The 18,881-nt window shown below is 45.8% G+C and overlaps 1 protein-coding gene across 5 annotated transcripts in view; it reads left to right on the top strand.

The window, feature by feature from the left end:
• The window catches only part of LOC142827395 (uncharacterized), a 35,354-nt gene extending 31,145 nt beyond the window's left edge, over positions 1-4,209 (top strand). For 3 of the 5 annotated variants that reach the window (XR_016348986.1, XR_012902119.2, XR_012902120.2), the window contains one exon: positions 2,415-4,209. Coding sequence is in view for 1 of the 5 variants with exons in the window: in XM_089776787.1 (XP_089632913.1) it covers positions 2,037-2,220; positions 2,415-2,570 (340 nt within the window). In the remaining 4 variants the exon portion in view is untranslated. Of the gene's footprint in view, positions 1-2,036; positions 2,221-2,414 lie in introns of all 5 variants that reach the window. The other 2 variants (XR_016348985.1, XM_089776787.1) reach the window with 1 other exon arrangement.
• Positions 4,210-18,881: the final 14,672 nt, after the last annotated feature.

The following is an 18,881-nucleotide window of genomic DNA, read 5'->3' as shown; positions in this document are numbered from 1 at the left end:
AAGGAAGGAGGGCACAAGAGACGTAACAGGCAGACAGGAGAAAAGGGGGCATGGGGATGTCATTTGAGCTCCCTGCCTCAGGTGCCAAAATGTTGTGGGCCGACCCTGGTTGTCAGTTATTTGAGGGGCAAGACTGTTATTCCTGTACAGCACCTAGCATAATGGGATTCCAATCCCTTATGGGGGGTGGAGTCTACCTTCTGTTTCAGTACAAATAAATAGTAGTAATTTGTATAAAACACAGCATTATCCATGATGGGATAAGTGCTCTTATTGTGACTTTATTCTTGGCTATGCTGTAATATTTTATCTTACAAATTCATATCCTATATCTCTAATCCCCTCTTTGTGGCTTCACCATATGTGCACAGCCAGAGATACATCCTCTGATAGCTGTTAATCCTTTGAGTGTTTTTACAATATACAGCATATGTCCAGTGACCATTGTGTCACACAGCTTTAAGGCTCTTCATTGATCGTGGCAAAACACCACTGGAACTAGAAAATTGTGTCATCTTAAGTTGCTGATATGTACTTTCAATGGAAACTCCCTCTTCACACATTTTTTTGTCTATAATTTCCTTGTTTTTTCAAAAGCGGCGAAGAGTCCTGTGGCACCTTCTAGACTAACAGATGTATTGGAGCATAAGCTTTTGTGGGCAAAGACCCACTTCGTCAGATTCATGTAGTGGAAATTTCCAGAGGCAGGTATAAATATGCAGGCCAGAATCAGGCTAGAGATGATGAGGTAGATCCAATCAAGGAGGATGAGGCCCACTTCTAGTAGCTGATCTGAAGGTGTGAATTCCAAGAGAGGAGAAGCTGCTTTTGTAGTTAGCTAGCCATTCACAGTCTTTGTTTAATCCAGAGTTGATGGTGTCAAACTTGAAGATGAACTGTAGCTCAGCGATTTCTCTTTGAAGTCTGGTCTTGAAGTTTTATTGCTGCAGGATGGCTACTTTTAGATCTGCAATTGTGTGTCCAGGATGATTGAAGTGTTCCCCTACAGGTTTTTTCAAGATTACCAAAAATGTTATACTCTGAACAAGAAAGCTACCTTGTGTTATATTAATGATTACAAAATACGCTGCCTTAACCTTAAATAGTTTTTCTTAGATTAACATTTAATGGCATTGTCACTGGTGTACCAGAGCAGTACAAATGGCCAAGGGCATAATGGTTGTTTAAGATGGACTTACAGTTGCTTTGCATTGCTAGAGCAGCACAGAACATATTAGTGAATATTTTACACTTGACATACTGGTTTAAAGCTGGTCTGTTTGCAGTTTTTTAAAACAATTTAACTATATTGATTTAGAAATTGAAACAGTTAAATTGTGACTGCCCTGCTATGAATGCAGCTATACAGGTATAATTGGTATTGCTTATTTCCATAAATTGACAGAAATAAGCTGTATTGACATGATCACTATTTATACTCACATAGCTGTGTCCATACATGGTCTATGTCTAGACTACATGCCTTTTTCCAAAGAGGCTTTTTCAAAAAAGAGCGTCTAGATTGCATTACGTGGATTGAAAAATCAATTTGCTTTTTTGAAAAAGAGCGTCCAGACTGCTGGATGCGCTTTCGGGAAAAAAAAAGGCACCCGGAACCACTTCTGGCAGGGCACGAGGGCAGCATTTACTTCCCCGTGCTGCTCCATGCCCTTTGCAGAGACGCGTGCTTAAAGGGATCCCTCTGGACAGTCGTTGCTCTGCTCCTGCTTCTGGCTTGCTTTCCTCCTAGAGGAAAGCAAAGCTGCTGCAGTGCTTGATCTGGTTACCCTGCTTTCTTGGACACCACAGCAGTTTCTTTTCTGGTTGGTTTTCCTGCCTTCCATTGTGTTTTTGGCCATGGAGCCGGAGCTGCCCCTGGGCAGGCAATGGCCCCACGCTGCCATACTGCAGCTTCTGCTGCATCTTCATGACTCCGTCATGAAGCTCCTGCCCCATATGGACCCAGACCAGAGCTACGAAACCTTTGTCCGGGATGTAGGAGCTAAGCCCTTGCTTCAAAACTTTTTTGGGGACAGGTGGATTTGGAGGCACGAGACGAGTTTGGATTGGTGGGACCAGCTCGTCATGGAGCTCTGGGACGACGAGCAGTGGCTCCGCAACTTCTGGATGCGGAAGGCCATGTTCCAGGAGCTGTGTGCCTGGCTCTCTCCTACTCTGCAACACCAGGACACCCACCTGCAGCCCGCCATCCCCCTGCAGGCAAGGGCAAGGGGGAGTGCGGGATGGAGTGACACTTGGAGGCGGCTCCTCGGCCAACCGTGAACTGATGCGGGGAAGGGAGGGATCCTGACAAGGGGAGGGAAGGGGTGGGGCAGTGGTGTTTCTCCTCTCAAGGTCTTAGGTACCCTGTCTAACTCCCTGGTTTCTGACTGTCTATTTGTGTCTTTCTGCAGGTAGTGAGGGCCATCAATGCGGAGCTGCTGAAGAGGCTCGTGCGTCTGGGAGACCTGGACACCATTTTTGCTGGCTTTGCTGGGCTTGGCTTCCCAACTGTAGAGGAGCCCTCGATGGGACACACATCCCAATCCAGGCACCACCCCATCGAGTAGCCCAATTTATTAATTGCAAGGGCTACTTTTCTATAGTGCTGCAGGCCCTGGTTGACTACTGGGGACAGTTTATGAACATTTGTGTCGGGTGGTCGGGGCGGGCACATGATGCCCACATCTTCCGCAACTCGTACCTGTACCACAGGTTGCAGGCAGGGACATTTTTCTTACAGTGGGACTTTGCGCTTAGGGACATGCAGATGTCGGTGTGCATCATGGCCAATGCAGCCTAACCCATGATGCCGTGGCTCATGAAGCCCTACACCGGCCACCTGGATGCGAGCAAGGAGCTATTTAACACGCATCTTAGCCAGGCTCACATGCAGTTAGAATGTGTGTTTGGCCGCTTGAAAGGGAGGTTTCGTTGCCTCCTCACACGGCTGGACATGGGCGAACGCAACATCCCTGAGGTGGTGGCCGCATGTTGCACTCTCTATAACTTTGTGGAGAGAAAAGAGGAGGCTTTCCTGGCAGGGTGGAGGACAGGTGCTGCTGGTGAGGGAAGGCAATTGGAGCAGCCTCGGATATATGCCATCTGCCAGGCTCACCAGTCTGGTGTTGGCATCCAAGAAGCCCTGAGGGAGAGATTCTCTGATGGGGCCCACTGACTCTCCCATGGAATGTTTGGCCTGGCCCACCCACATCTTTCCCTCCACAACCCTCACCCTCTTCCCATAAAGTAGTGGTCCCCAGCCTTTGGGGGCTGCCGGGCACCCGGTGCAGGGCTACTCACGTGCCGGGCACCCGGGGACAGGGCAATGCACGTGCCTGTGGGCGAGGCCATCCAAACAGCGCGTGCCCGGTGCTGGCGCTACCCATGCGTTGTACTTCCGGCGCTGGTGCCGGCGCCGCTCCTGGGCCGCGCGCCCAGCTGTGGGACTGCCCATACGCCGTGTGCTGGGGCCAGAACAGCCCATGCACTGCATGACTGTGGGCAGGGCCGCCACAGCCCGTGTGCTGCATGCCCAGGGCCAGCGCCGCTCCTGTGCTGCGCGCCTAGAGCCAGTGCCACCCCTGTGCCACACGCCCAGAGGCTGGCACCACCCATATGCCACGTGTCTGGGGCTGGCACAGCCCTTGCGCTGCGCACCCGGGGGCGGGGCTGCCCAAATACCGCTCACCCGGGGCTGACACTGACCATGTGCTGCGCACCCGGGGCCGGCACTGCCCCTGTGCCGCATGCCTGCAGCTGGGGCTACCACTGTCCATATGCCATGCACCCGGGGCTGGCACAGCCCTTGCACCACACACCTGGGGGCAGGACCACCCAAACGCTGTGCACCCGGAGGCATGGCCGCCCATGTGCTGCGCGCCCAGAGCCGACGCTGCCCATGCGCCCAGGGGGCTGGCACCGTCCATGCGCTGTGCGCCTGGGGGCAGGGGCGGCCCCATTCACTCGGCGGGCTCACAGATATGGCCCGGCGGGTGCCATGTCACCTGCAGGCACCGCACTGGGGACAACTGCCATAAAGAATATATAAAAAAACAATATCTGTTTACAAAGAAAACCAGGTGTTAGAAATAATATCAGTAAGGAAAATGTGCTAACTGTTTAAAACAAAACTTTCTCTTTTTTACTATTCTACTGTTTATATACAAGCTACTTCTTTCACTCCAAAATAAAGATTTTGTTACATCACTGAAATGGTCTTTCACTGGGGTGGCAGGGGGCTCAAAACCTGGAGTGGGGAGGGGGGCTCAAGTAGGCCGCTGCTTTCCTGATCGCAGGGTCCTGCCACCTTGCATCCTGGCACTGCCATGGCCTTGCAGTTGGGTGGAGCGAGAGCCAGTCCTGGCCTGGGTGGGTGGGCAGCCGTTGGGACTGTGAGGGCTCGGGAGCAGGTGCTGGACCAGCTCATGCAGCAGTCTGTTGCGCCACTTGGCCTCTGCCTCTGTCCTCTGCTGAAGAGTCCTGTTGAGGTCCTGCAGCACCGCTACGTGCTCTTGCAGCAGGTCCATGTAGACACGCCAGTGTGGTGGTGGGGCAGGTGTGGTGCTTCTCTCTTGCGTGGGGGTCCGGCTGTGGAGGAAAAGAAGAGGAGACAATCATGTATGTGTGCACCTGCTTCCCCCGAGGGCACGCCGTTGCTGTAAGGGGCCCGCCTTCGGACAGGAGACTCTCAGAGGTTTTACACGTGACATCGTTGTGTGTGAGTGGGCAGCAGCCTGAGCATCACAGGGGCCCCACAGTGGCAATGGGACCAGATTGCCTCCCGCACTGCCAACCTGCCTGTGTGTGGTGACCCCTCAAAGTACTCACCTGATGTTCCCTCCTCCATGTCGGAGGATGCCTGGGAGGCCTCTGGGGTCTGGAGGACCGGCTCCTGGGATAGGGTCGCTGCTGTCTTCTCCTCTTCCTCCTCCTGGTGCAGTTCTCCTGTCCCTCCTTCCTGTTCGTCCTCCCTCAGGGGTTGGTCCACAATATGGTGGGGTAACCCAGACTCCACTACATGCAGCGGGGTCTCGGCTTCCCCACTGCCCAGAATCTGCTCCAGGTCCGCATAATATGGGTAGCTCTATGGGGCTGCTCCAGAGCGGGAACTCTGGTCTCGGGCCTTTGAAACCCCTGCCGCAGTTCTTTCACCTTGGCCCTCACTTGGTCCAGGGTGCGGGGGTGATGCCCTTTCTTGGCCAGTCCCTGGGCCATGCGCCCATATATGTTTGCATTCCTGTGGCGCGACTGCAGGGCCTGCAGGGACTCTTCCTGAGACCAGAGCTCCAGAAGGTTTTTTATTTCAGGCCCTGACCAGGCTGGTACCCGCCTTTTGGGGACACTGACTGGGTCCTCTTCACTGTCCCGAGAAGGGCCAGGGGGGCCTTGAGGCTGGGACATGGCTAGCACAGCTGGCACGGGTGCTGTGGCTGGCAATGCCTGTCTGGTTGCCTGTGCCTTTAAAAGGCTGCGGACAGAAACAATAGACTGCTCAGCATGGTAAGGAAGGACTGTCCACCAGGGCTTCTTCCTGGAAGCCCTTTTTTTCGAAAGAACAGGCTCCCTGCGTCCACACACAACTTTTTTCAACAGATCTCTATTGAAAAAGGTGTTTTTCCTTGTAAAACGAGGTTTACTGCTGTTGACAAAACTGCCGCGTTCTTTCGATTTACTTTTGAAAGAACGTGGCGGTAGTCTAGAGGCAGGTAAAGTTTTTTTTTGAAAAAAGGCCACTTTTTTGGAAAAAACCCTGTCGTCGAGACACACCCTGAGGGGTTACACCAATTGAATTCCATCAGCTTCGTTAATGCATTCTGGCAATATAGGGGTGGGAGAATCCAGTCTCAGTGTCTGTGCACCTGAAGGCTCCCTCTGCATTCCTTCCTCAGTTCCTGCAGCCGTGCTGTCTCAGTATGCAGTAAACTAATGCATGAGAGCTCTTCAAACACTGATGCCCAAGCTAGCATGTGCCCACTGACTCTTTAAAGAGCTATGAAAGCTGGGTCTCCATAAAACACTTGCACTGACCCAACGGGATCTGGATTCCCTGTCTGGGGTGGTGACAGTATTCTGAGCAAGAGTTTAATTATGGAAGAGGAGCCCATAGCTGGAGCCCTCTACCAACTCTTCCCACCCTCAATATATCACATAAAAAAATCACAGCTGGATGATTAATTACAAACATGCCAGGAACCGTTTACCAAATAATCATCCTGGTACTCAACAATATGTTACTAGGCCCCAGGAGCTGACGATTTTACAATTATCGCTGCCGGGGATGGAGAAGAGCTGAGTTCCTCCATTTCAGTCCTACTTTATACAGGATTAGTGTTTTCCTATGCAGGCTCTACTATATATTCCTAAATGTGCTGTTAGGCTTAAGCTTGACTAACTCTGGTGAGGGAGCATCTGCAATTTATCCTCTTACAGTGTCATTGTTCTACTTTTATCCATGTCTGATGTGATGTATAGGAATGCAGGTCTGGAAGGGACCTTGGGAAGTCATCTAGTCCACTGCCCTGTGCTGAGGCAGGATCAAGTAAACCTAGACCCTCAGTTACAGCTGTTTGTCTAACATGTTCTATAAAACTTCCAAGGTTAGGGACTCCACAACCTCCCTCAGTAACCTGTTCCAATGCTTAACTATCCTTAAAGTTGGAACGTTTTTCCAAAAAGGAGCAAGTCTGGCCTTAAAGACAGAGTGCCGGAGCTGCCAGATCTGGATGGAAAAAAAACGGTATCTGTGACTTGTTAGGCTGCTGGGAGATGGAACTGACAACTGTGCCTCCTAAATGACTAAAAGGAAGAAGAGACTCCTAAAACGTGGCTACATGAGCTATGTTCCTGCAAAGGTAGAAGAGCTACTTTCTGGGCTTCTCTTAACCCTAAGACTCCTGAACAAGAGCCTGGTTAGGAAAGAAAAGGAAAGAATTACTTGGCTGCCTTGTACTGAGGAGGACTCCACTCCCCTTGACTATAACCACAATAAGATCTGTTTTGTTTGTCCTAGCCAGCTGGACTAGAGAGAAGGAAGTTGCCCTGTGCTTATTTCTCCCACCCCTCCGGTTGAGAATAGAATGTGTTTTCCTCCTTTTCTGGGACTTGATTTAAAGGGGCTATGACCTGAATCCCAAGTGTGGCTCATGGTCTCATTGCGCACATCAGCCTTGATCTTCCTGCTGCTTGCAATTGATGGCTTTTAAACATTCAGTAGCAGCTCTGATCCCTTCTTAGGCCTTGCTCCTGTTCTAAGTGGGTGGAACCTCACTGAAAGCAAGGAGGCTCCTTCTGAACTGGTGCATGGGGGATCCTCTCCCTGGGAACTGAGGCCATTAGTCAATTGTAAATAAAAGTAGAGTCACCGTAAAAAGAAATGTTCCTGAGGTTGGAATGAATGGCAGCGGAAAGTAGACACTGAATTCCATCCATGCTCTTTTTTCTCCCCTGTCCCCACTGTTCAAACCAAGTGAACACTCGCTCAGCCTCCGACACCCCAAGGTATCTGAAGCTAGTAATGCTGGCTGCATTGCTTCTTGCTAGTTTTCCAATGAACAGGTCCTGGCTTCCTCTTTAAAAGCTACATTGAATCAGCAAAGTTAGGAACCAGATGAGAGGTGATGACCACAAATGTCCCTTACTGTTTTTTCACTGCAGTACAGCAAAGTGAAAGTCCTGTGGCCCCATGGCTGTGCTGCAGGGGAGAGGAAGAAAGGGTCTAATATTGGTGGTTATGCAAAGCTTTGCCATGGACCTGTGGAATCATTAGACATATGTATTCAAGTACCAGTGCTCTAACTCAGCGCCATCTATTGCCATCAGTGCTTATTTTAGACAATTGTTCTTAAATAACATTTCCACCCTGCCAAAGGCTCTGCCCTTTCATATTTACCAGTTTATCATGGGCAGCTTCCTCTGGTGGGAAAATGGGGTGGGAGGAGGGGCTCTTTATTGTTTCTGGGTGTCATAATTAGAAAGCAAAGAAGTGACTGTTGGGATAGCTATGAAATATTGCAATAATTCCTGGCGTTGCTCTAACCCCTTCCATCCCAGGATCTCCAAGCACTTGAGAAACCGCATAATTTGCCTCTAATTATGGAAAATGGACATTTCATAAATATTAAAGCTGGATGTTTTATATTTACAAAGTGTTTGCCATTTCCCTAGTGTGAAATGTCACAGCTATTAATGCTCAGAATATTATACAGCACTCAAAGCATTTTACAAACTATGGGCCATAATCTCTTCTAAATAGGAAATGCTCCCAGCTAATCCCCTTCCCTCCAAAAAAGGGTAGGAAACATTTTTTCTTGAATCGTTCCGTACGGGTTGGAGTTGGACTTTTCACAGGGCTGGCCAGGGATTTGGCTCTGCAAAGTCACAGATGTCTTAAGAAGTCAGTATATTTCAGGACACCTAAATGGATCCAGTACCTCCAGTGAGTTGTCCTCTTGCCATTGTTTGCCTCCTCTGCAGTGATGAGAAAGCTGTTTAAAAGGACCTAATGAAAGTTATTGCTGTTTCAACCTTCATTTACACCAGATTGGACAGCAGCAGGGAACAACTGCTCTCCAGCTCCCGTTCTGCTCCACTCTTCCCAACTTCAGGGTATGGAGCAGAGCATAGTTTCCTGTCTGCCAGTGCTAAGATCCCTGGACCTTGCTGCAGATCAGCACACAGTAAACGGCAGTAAGACCTGATCTCTCTTTCACGGCTCTTGATTTTCTCTAAGAATCCTTAGAGTTTGGAAAAGCAAAATCCATGTTTCCTACCTAAACTGAATTCAGTTTTACTAGCTCAAAGCCCCTCGATGGCTTTTCCACATTTCACATGGCATTAAGCTGTCACGTTCTTCGCAGACTTGAACAACTCCCTAAAGCGCTGGCTTGCTTTGTTTTCACACTGATAGGCTGCCTATTCCCAAGGAACTCGCATCCTTTTCCAGCACAGAAACGGGCAAGTGAGAGTGTGTCACATGTGGTGTCTGGAAACTGCACTCAGGCGGCCAAACCCTTTCCAGGGGCTTGGCACCTCAGGATGGAATGAGCACATGCAGGTAGAATGTTATTTTGCTGCTCCTTGCGAGTGCTCTGCAGCTATATGTCTCCTGAATCCCAAACTCAAGCAAAAGCGGCTGGCTAAGGTGGGATTTCAAAAATCAATCAAAAGATAACCAGGTCACAGCTTACAGCGAGCTCCAAGGGGAAAGCAGAGTGCAGCATATGTTCTTACTTTGGAAGTGATATGAAAAAGCCTTAATGGAGCCTTTACTGGCTTGTACTACTGGAGCTGTTAATTAATTAAATAACTACATGTGAATGGCATCCTCTGGGGAAGTGCATTGCAGCTTCCAGATGCCAGTTATTGGTCCCATTATGGATCTAAAACTGTTACAGTAAATCATGGCATGATCCAAGAGGAACTGGCACATGGTTGCTGTAAGAAAGAATGGAGCTCTTTTTGTTTGTGAAAATTGGGTGCCAGTTTTCATCTGTTGAGATTAATTAGTACTTTTAGAAGTGCAAGTCAGAGCCCTCAACTATTAAAGTATATTCCATCAATAGAATGAAGACGTGCTTAAACAGGACTTTTAAATATGTGGGTGATGATGGGAGGCAGGAGATTTAAAGAGCACTATCAGGTTTTAATTTCTTAATAAAAAACAGATTCATCATTTTTATGCATGCTGGCAATCTAATTTATCTGCCGCATGAACTGTCACAGAGCAACATTAACATTTGTTCCAAAGCTCAGGTGCCAGGTAAGAAATGTTTTCCTGGGCCAAAATCACTTATTTAAGGCAGCTAGTCAAAAAACTCCCAAGCCAATGAAAGAACATTACACAGCTCTCTAACATGGGTTCCCAGCATGGAGGAAAAGTTCTGAAGACTGGATGGCTGCCCAGTATGTATAACTACCTAAAGAGAGGCCACAGAGTAGTCTTTTCTTTTTTTAATTAACAAGCTAAAAAGTTGCTCATAAAATAGCAGTTATGGGTTTTATTACTGCTCCAAAACTGGATTGAAGAAATGGAGGAGACCTATCAAATCCTCTATGCCATGTTTTACCAGTGCAGAAATTTTGCTTGCAATATATTCTTGACTGCTTTGTCTGGTCTAGTTCTAAAAAGCTATGGGAGATCCACCACTTCCCCAACTGGCTAATGGAAGTTAAATACTTGTTCAGAAAGGTTTTAGGTTAAATCACCCAATGAAAAAAGAACAAGAATATTTAACATATTTCAGAAGGCCTGGGGGCAGGGTAAGAGAGGACCTCTGGGCTCTGGGTATGTCTGCTATAGGCTGTTATCTGGGCTCATAATTGCATATTGCCCATAGCCCCTTTCTGACCACAGATAAACTCCTCTGACCCGTGTTTAGTGGTGCTTTCAATACAGGCTACCTAGCATGGCAGGGGGTGTGGGTAAAAGCCAAGGTATTTTGTTCACTCAGGCTCAGGTTATCGCTGCATAAAGAGCCATGAGGTGTGTCCCCAGAAACCCTAGCAAAACACCTAGGTGAGCGTAGCACCAGTAAGGACACAATAATGCAGGTAGGTGTTTGCATCAAGGCTGCTCACACCCAGGCTAGGCTAATCGGTTATCCAGACCTGGGTGCTGACCTTAACAGTCAGTTCAACCCTATTTGGAAGTCTTTGGGTGGAGCCTTTAGTCTGGCTGAATTTCTTCGTTTGCAGTACTTAGATCCGGAGAAACCAGGGAATGGATCTTGAATCCTAGAGAATGTATGGGGATTAAGCTGGACTCATGAAAAAGCTTATGTTGATCAAAAGGAAGGTTCCCTGAGGTATTCTGGATCTCCCTTGGAAATCTGGAAGATTGCAGCCAAAAGCCATGATGCACGATGATCATGTTAGATGGAGAGTGAGCTGCTGCGTCGCTGCTTCCAGGGAGGCTTATAAGAAGATGTTTGTTAGGAGGTGATCTGCCACCATGGTTGCCTGAAATGATTCTAAAGGGAGCTACTCGGAAAATGAGCTAACGTAATGGTAGTTTGTGTGATTACACTTCGCCACTGAAAGTTGGTGATCTGCAACTACAATGCTGTGCAGGAATTGCTTTTGCAATCAAAGAGATCTAGGTGTTTTTGGTTTTTGTCATATAATATTGCTTTAGAAAGTGGTTGTCTACCACACCCACTGATGGCACCAACCACCAAGCAAAGAATAAACAAAAATTCAGACTCCTTCTCTGCAACATAAGACTTCGTCCCAGCTCCTTCACCTGTTGAAGTTGTGGTGGAGAAGTCTGCACAATAGGTTGAGCAGGTTGAAGTAGACCTCGTTCACAATCAAGGGAACTTGATCAGAGTCTGCCATGGGCAAAATATCCAATGTAATGAATCATATGAACCTCTTCTAAGGGCATATCTACACAAGGAAATTATTTCAAAATAACTAAATTTGAAATAACTCCCGAAATAACAAAATTGAAGTAGTGTGTTCCCATGATGGGGGAGCCTCGAAATTAGTCTTTTCAGAACTGGACACAATACTCCAACTGAGGCCTAACTAGTGCAGAGTAGAGCAGAAGAATGACTTCTCGTGTCTTGCTCACAACACACCTGCATCCCAGAATCATGCATCCCAGAATCATGTTTGCTTTTTTTGCAACAGCATCACACTGCTGACTCATATTCAGCTTGTGGTCCATTATAACCCCTAGATCCCTTTCTGCCATACTCCTTCCTAGACCATCGCTTCCCATTCTGTGTGTGTGAAACTGATTGTTCCTTCCTAAGTGGAGCACTTTGCATTTGGCTTTATTAAATTCTCAGAAGCTGAGAAGGAACTAATTGTGGTTCATCCATGGTGCCTCGTATAGCCTGGTTACAGGGCACAAAGACAGCTCGGGTACATGTGTAAACTGCTTAGGCACTGCTACCAAAAATCTCCAAGCAAAGGTGCATGGGCCACATGTGCACCTGAAGTGGAGCATTTATAGGGACAGCATTCAAAGAAGAAGCCTGCACATGTCTGCATGTTCAGGGATGGGCGGTGTGGAGGGAGATGAAAATTTCCTGCAGTATATATCCTGTTCAGGTTCTCACTACACCGGAGTGTGGAATTTGGGTACCTAAGTAACCATATAATCATATTGTACCCCTTACAAACATGGAAATTCGCAGTGTATGACAACAGTAACTGTCAGCAAGTCCCTCCCTTTCCCCTTACAGCTCTGTGTTTGCAGCAGTGTGTGCGTGTGTTTCTATTTGTATGGTAGTTTGGAGGTCTGGCATAATCCACTATCTGCTACAATGGACACACCATACTTTCTGATCAGTCTGTGGAAGAAGCAAGGAAGAGGAATGTAAAGTCATGCACCTTCTTCTGACAAGATGAGCTTATGGGAAGCTAGGAAGTTTATCATCTGTAAGGGTTTCTCCTTGTGGAAGGATGACTTGGGCCAGTGTTAGAATTCTGGTGCTGTTAATATAGATTCCTTTGAGATGAACATAACTAATAAAGTGATCAGGTATTAATGCAAAAACTATAGCCTAATCCTGCAAATACTTAGGCACATGCTTGACTTCAATCATATCAATAGTTCCAAGTAATGTCACTCTGGCTGCTCACATACTTAACAATAAACATGTGCATAAGCCCTTGCAGAATCATGGCCTATAAATGAGACAACCCAATCACTAAGCCTGAGTACACTTTTTGCCAGAGATGGGGAATCTTTTTTGGGTGGGGGCCGCTGACCCACAGAAAACTCAGTTAGGGGCTGTATAGAAGTGAGAAGCAAAACAAAACAACCCTCACTGGCATGGCTCCTGACTGAGAAGTACATTCCCCACATTGCCTTCCCACACCAGAGCCTGAATGAGAAATTGGAGTGTTAACTAAAAGGTTTGACTTCAAATAAACACAAGGGATATGTGTCTACATATGTGGAGGCAGCAGTAACAATCAAATGCTCAAGAGCAAAGCATCACTCAAGTTTCATTCACTTACCAGAATAAAAACATTGGGGCTATGTCTCCATTGCGCATTCTTGCTCAAGAAGATATGCAAATGAGATGTGGCGAGGAATATCAACATGCCTCATTTGCATGCCTAATGAGCCCCCATTTTTGTGCATGGGGCTGTTGCGCAAGAAGAAGCAGTCTACACTGCTCCTTCTTGAGCAAAAAAACCCCTCTTGTGGAAGAGCTATTCTGCTGCTTATTTTCAGGCAGAACGGCTCTTGAGCAAAAGCCCCTTGTACAATAATGGTGGCTCATTAGGTATGCAAATGAGGTGCAAGGAGTGTGTGGGAGAAGTTTGGGGAGGTCATGAAAGTAGTTCTGTATGGGCTGTGGGGGTTTAGGGGCATCAAGCACACATGATCTACCTTCAGTGCAATTACAGACTTCAGAATTTCTGTTTCCTCCTCCATCATTTTTATCATCCACTTGTGGCCAACAGCAACTTTCTTCTGGCCCTGCTTCCTCTCCTGCCTATTTTAAAATTTGCATGACCTGTCTCTCTCCATGTCCTGTGTTCTTGTTCTGCAGCATCACTGGATTGGAGCTCCTCCCAAAACATGTTCTCCTTATGTTGTTAGTTGTTACCTGCATGGCTGTGTCTAGACTGCATCCCTTTTCCATAAAAGGGATGCAAATTAGACACATCGCAATTGCAAATGAAATGGGGATTTAAATCCCCCATGCTTCATTTGCATAAACATGGCTGCCACTTTTTTCCGGCTCGGAGCTTTGCCGGAAAAAAGCGCCCGTCTAGACGCAGATCTTTCGGAAAATAAAGCCTTTTCCGAAAGATCCCTTATTCCTCTTAAAATAAGGAATAAGGGATCTTTCGGAAAAGGCTTTATTTTCCGAAAGATCTGTGTCTAGACTGGCACTTTTTTCCAGCAAAGCTCCGAGCTGGAAAAAAGCGGCAGCCATGTTTATGCAAATGAAGCGGTGGGATTTAAATCCCCGCTTCATTTGCAATTGCGATGTGTCTAATTTGCATCCCTTTTATGGAAAAGGGATGCAGTCTAGACACAGCCCATGTGTATTCTCTGTGTGCAGCACTGGCTCTGGCCTGATAGCCCATATGGTTGGCTTCATTTGAACTGCCCAGTAAGGTCACAACACTTGTTTAGTAGTGAAGTCACCTGGCCAAATTTATAGTCAACAAACCACAGTCCTACCTCTCTGGATCAATGTCTACAGTTACATGCCCATAACAATGGACTCAGCTCAGTGAAAGGAGTGACTTTCCATCCCCCCTCCGATAACCAAGACACTCCTTCTGAGACACCATACCAGCGCAAGTTACATATTGCCCCTCTGATGCTGTTACTTGCCATCCATTACTTTACATGTTGATTTGATCAAAACATCTCTAGTCAACATGCTGTCATCCTGACCTTATCTTTAGGAGTGGTTAATATGTTCCTGGTATCTTTGGGAAGTGTGTTTGTACCATATTTGGTATCAGGATGTTCTGACAGCATCCTTCTGAAATATGTTTGCACGAGTGTCCTGGTGTTAGTACTTCTCAAGAATGTGGGGATTTTTCTTTTTAATATCAACCCTGTTCTTGCAGGTCCCATAAACTTGGAGGTAGGCATGTTTAATAACAGGGCCTAACTTCTGCTCAGTCTGACTTTTGCTCACTTTGCTTTATATCAGCAGGGCCTGACTACTACTTTAGTTCAGGCCTTAGGCATTACACCAGGCCTCATCTCTTAGGCTCTCTACTTGCTCCTCCTCAGTTGCTTCATAATCTGGTGGAGGAATGTATAGGGAGTTCTCCTGAAGACCACATCTGCAGAAACAACAAACAGACGCATGGGTGTCAGTGAACTCACACCACCAAATTATAATAGTAAAATTCATCTCTTTCTCACTGTCCCCTGGCAAGCACATAGCCTGGCAAATGCCCTAAAAATGGTAAGTTTGGCTGGGGAGAAGAACATCTTTAAGATGGGTAAAGGGTCATAGTATTTTTTTAAGCAACTAGCGACAATATTGTAAATTTGGCCAACATTTTCCACAGGCAGTATCTCACTCCTGAAAATACTCCTAAGGGTATGCCAGGATGCATATGTATGGCTTCAAATCAGGTCCGTATGCTGCTCACCTGTGTGGTGCTTTGGTTTCTGCAGAAGTGATTGCCAATTTGCAAGGGAAAGTTTCCTAAAATGGGGAAAGGAACAAAGCAGCTCTGCCAAGGAACATTTGACAAATGATTGGTGAGTGATCTCTCTGGAGGAATCCTGTGAAATCTAGGTGTTCCATGCCACTGAGTAGCTGCCCAGAGGATTATGAAACAGATTCAAAGACAGCTAGTCTTGAACATTTCTATCCCTTAACCTACTTATAGAGTATAACAAAGGACAGCTCATATAACCAAGCAGTATCTACTCAAAATGATCACTTACCAGAGCTCCCACTCCAGCACCATGGATGCCAGAGAGAGTGCTGCAACTAACTCAAACTCTCCAGGGTTGAGAAGAGGTCCTGGCTTTCCAGGATACTGGGCAACTCCATTGACTCATCTCATCCTCCAACTCTACTTCCTTGTCCACCTCCTGGTTAAAACTACTGGACACAGTCTCCAGAACCCCTAAAGCATCCATGGGGCTCTTGGCCATTTAGATGGGGTTGCTGGCAAGTATGGCGTCCAGCTCCTTATAGAAATGGAAGGTCTTCAGCACAGCATTTGAGCAACGCTTTGACTTCCTTGCCTTTGGGTATGCCTGCTTCAGCTCCTTTATCTTTGCCTGATGCAGATACATACCCAATTTGTAGATCTTACCCAACATGCCATGAGAACTCTGACTGTAGGTATTGAAGTTGGTATGGCTGCGGTGAAGACTGTACAGCCTCCTCTCCTCACAGATCCAACAACTCTAGTGTGCTCTAAGTAGGACACTGCTGTGTGAAGCTGCTATGGTCAGCTGAGAAGATGAGTTATGAGCTCTCTATGCTGAGCAAACAAGAAGTGGAATTTCAAAAATCCTGGTCCTTTAAAGGGCAAGGGGGTGGGTGTCTTTGTAACTAGATTCAAGTCAGTAGAGTTTGAACTGCTGACCAGAGCGGTCAGGATGGGCATTGTGAGACACCTCCTTGAGGTCATTAATGGTGACATAACCAAATGTAGTGTCTATATTGACATTGTGGATCTAATTTGCTGCAAAAAGCTCTATGCCTCTTGTCAGTAAAGCAGGAGAGTTTTCTCAGTGGGAGAAGCATTGCAGCATGTATGTCTCCACTGTTGGACAATGAAAGCTGAATTTTGCTGACAAAACTGTAGTGTAGACAAAACCTTAGTCACCATTTTGGACTCAATGTGGTATTTTTTTTTATTTAAAAGTTTCATGCTGGAAATAAAGAGGAATATATACTATATATACAGATAGTAAGTGGTAACAGATATAGAAAAGTGGAAAATTTAAAAAAACAATAGCTAAAAAAACTTCTATAGTACATTAGAACCATTAGCACTAAATAGTGTGTGATCATCTATGATCTGTACATTCAGACTACTTGTCACAGAACCAAGTCCTAAGAGGAAGCAGAGAAAGAAGAGAACTTCCTCTCCCTTATGTTGGTTTATTATCCAATTCCAGATTTGATAATACAAGCAGGTATATGTAATTCCAGTCATGGAATTACCCCCATATCAATTTGTAATATAGTTCTAGAAATGGTTTCCAGTCATAATCATTGATATTCATTTGATTAGTATGTTGGAGAATCTTCATATTTGATCACATCAAGGAGGGCAGAGGTTCATGAATCTATGCATGACATGGAGTTGCTGTTTCTGGTCATTTGTACAATTCACTTAGCTGCCAAAACAGTCTGGAGGTGCTAACTTCTTCTCCCAACAATGTAGTTAGAGTATGAAGCAAATTGGTTTCTCCCAGTCTCAGTACCTCTGCATCTCCTTCATGAAGGGTTACCTTCTAAGGTTCATACTTTCAACTGACATCATTCCGACAGAAGTTACCGAAAGAGCACTTCCAGATCCCTTATTGGCTGTAGTTCCCATAAACATCAAAGAGAGTGCGATGTGCTCAGCATGTCTGAAACCTTCACCACTTAATTCAATGCCTAGTAAAGGTGTACAAAAAATAGAAATTCCAATTCATGGAGGATTTAGAGGATTTGTAAATTGTCTTTGTTTCAGTTATTGACCACCACCAAATATTGAAATTCTCCCTCAAAAATTCCAAAATTGTTGTTTCAGATCAATTGGAACATTTTTGTTTTGAAAAGTCAAAATGTTTCATATAGACTATGATTTTTATAATAAAATATTCACAATTAAAAGACGTTTTAAAAATAAAACTAATTAATTCCCACAATGTCAATACAGGAAGTTTCAACAGCATTTGAGCCTTTTCCCAAGATTCTTCTGCAAAACTGACATGAAACTTGCAAAGTATTTTGCTGGGGCTAGAATTGTGGTGTCTGATGGACAATGGTTCAACTGAAGGTTTTTGTTTTGTTTTTTTAATGTCCAGATCTAATGCCTAGTCAGGATCTTGATGCTTCTGGTCCACCTAAGTTAGAAAATCTAGGTTGCAGAATTTTGGGGTACACCATTGTTGTCCACATAATGTGTTTCCAGTCATGGTGTCATGGCTGGGTTAAATAATAAATGGGGTAATAGAGCAGTGCATGGAGAACAGGTGTGAGATGTGGGTGATCAGCACTTGTAAAAAAATCAACCAATTATTTAGGTATCCCACTTTATAAATCCTGATTTGAAAACTCTGGTCTAAGAAGTCAGATGAAAATGTTAAGATGCTCACTATAATATTGCCTCAGTTATCTTGCACATGCTATATGAGATTTTTCTTTTTAAATGTGCAATTTATCACATTGATGTGTGTTAAACTGTGAAACACATATATTGTGAATCATGGCAGAACTAACTTTGCTGTAAGAACCATATTTTGTCCTCTTGCTTCAATTTGAAACAGTAATGTATTTTTTTCCCATTAAATAATGTATAGTATTTTTCCCATAAAGCCCTTTCAAGCATTCAAAGGGCACTCTAGATTAATAAATTATAGGTAGTTTCTTGCCAGAACTGCACTGAATTTCCCATATGGTCTGGAGCTTGTTTGCCAGAGCTGCAACATGCAGCATACCAAATCCTACACACAAATGTTCTACTTGGACTTCATTCATGAAAAGCTTCTTCTAGCTGTTTTATTTGTTCTTCAGTTGCAGGTAGGTGCTTGCAGAATTTGAAATCTCTGCTGAAGCTACAGGCTAAAATGTGTAAATCCAGACCACACAAAGACTGTGCCAAATAAAAAGGCTAAACATAGATGAAAACAAATAGATTACATGATGGGAGTGCTTATTGTTAGCTATGTATCAGGGAACTCAGAGAAGGTAATAGCACCCTGGAAACCAGCAGTACCATCGCTGGAGGCATTTTTTCTTTAGCTTGGATAAAGGTTCAGATGGAAAACTTGGCTTGGAGCCAGGAGGGCATGCCAACCAGACTGAGAATTTAGCATTAAGCCAAGGTGGTGTTCTTTAACTCAGGGGTTAACTTTTTTCTGAGCCCTCTCTGCCCCCCTCCCGCTAACATCCTAAAAAACTGCACAGCCCACTGGTGCCACAGCAACTGCTTTTCTACATCTCCAGTAGATTAAAAGCCAGTGTTGACATTAATGGGAAGCAAGCAAGAAAACTGCCTGGGCTCCCCCAAAGCAAAACTGCTCAGGGTTGAGCTTTACATGGCGGTGGTTGGGCTTTCTTGCCCTGGGCTCCTGTAAATCTAATGCCAGCTTTGCTCTCTGGTTTTATTTTGGAGGTTCACCCTGAAACCAGCTTGTGGCCCCCCACCGGGCCCCAGACTCCTGGTTGAGACCCTCTTCTCTGACTCAGTGGTGAAATGAA

This window comes from Pelodiscus sinensis, chromosome 2 (assembly GCF_052426305.1).
Source record: "Pelodiscus sinensis isolate ZL-2025 chromosome 2, ASM5242630v1, whole genome shotgun sequence".
Classification (NCBI taxonomy): Eukaryota; Metazoa; Chordata; order Testudines; family Trionychidae; genus Pelodiscus; species Pelodiscus sinensis.
This window is presented reverse-complemented; position numbering and strand designations above follow the sequence as displayed.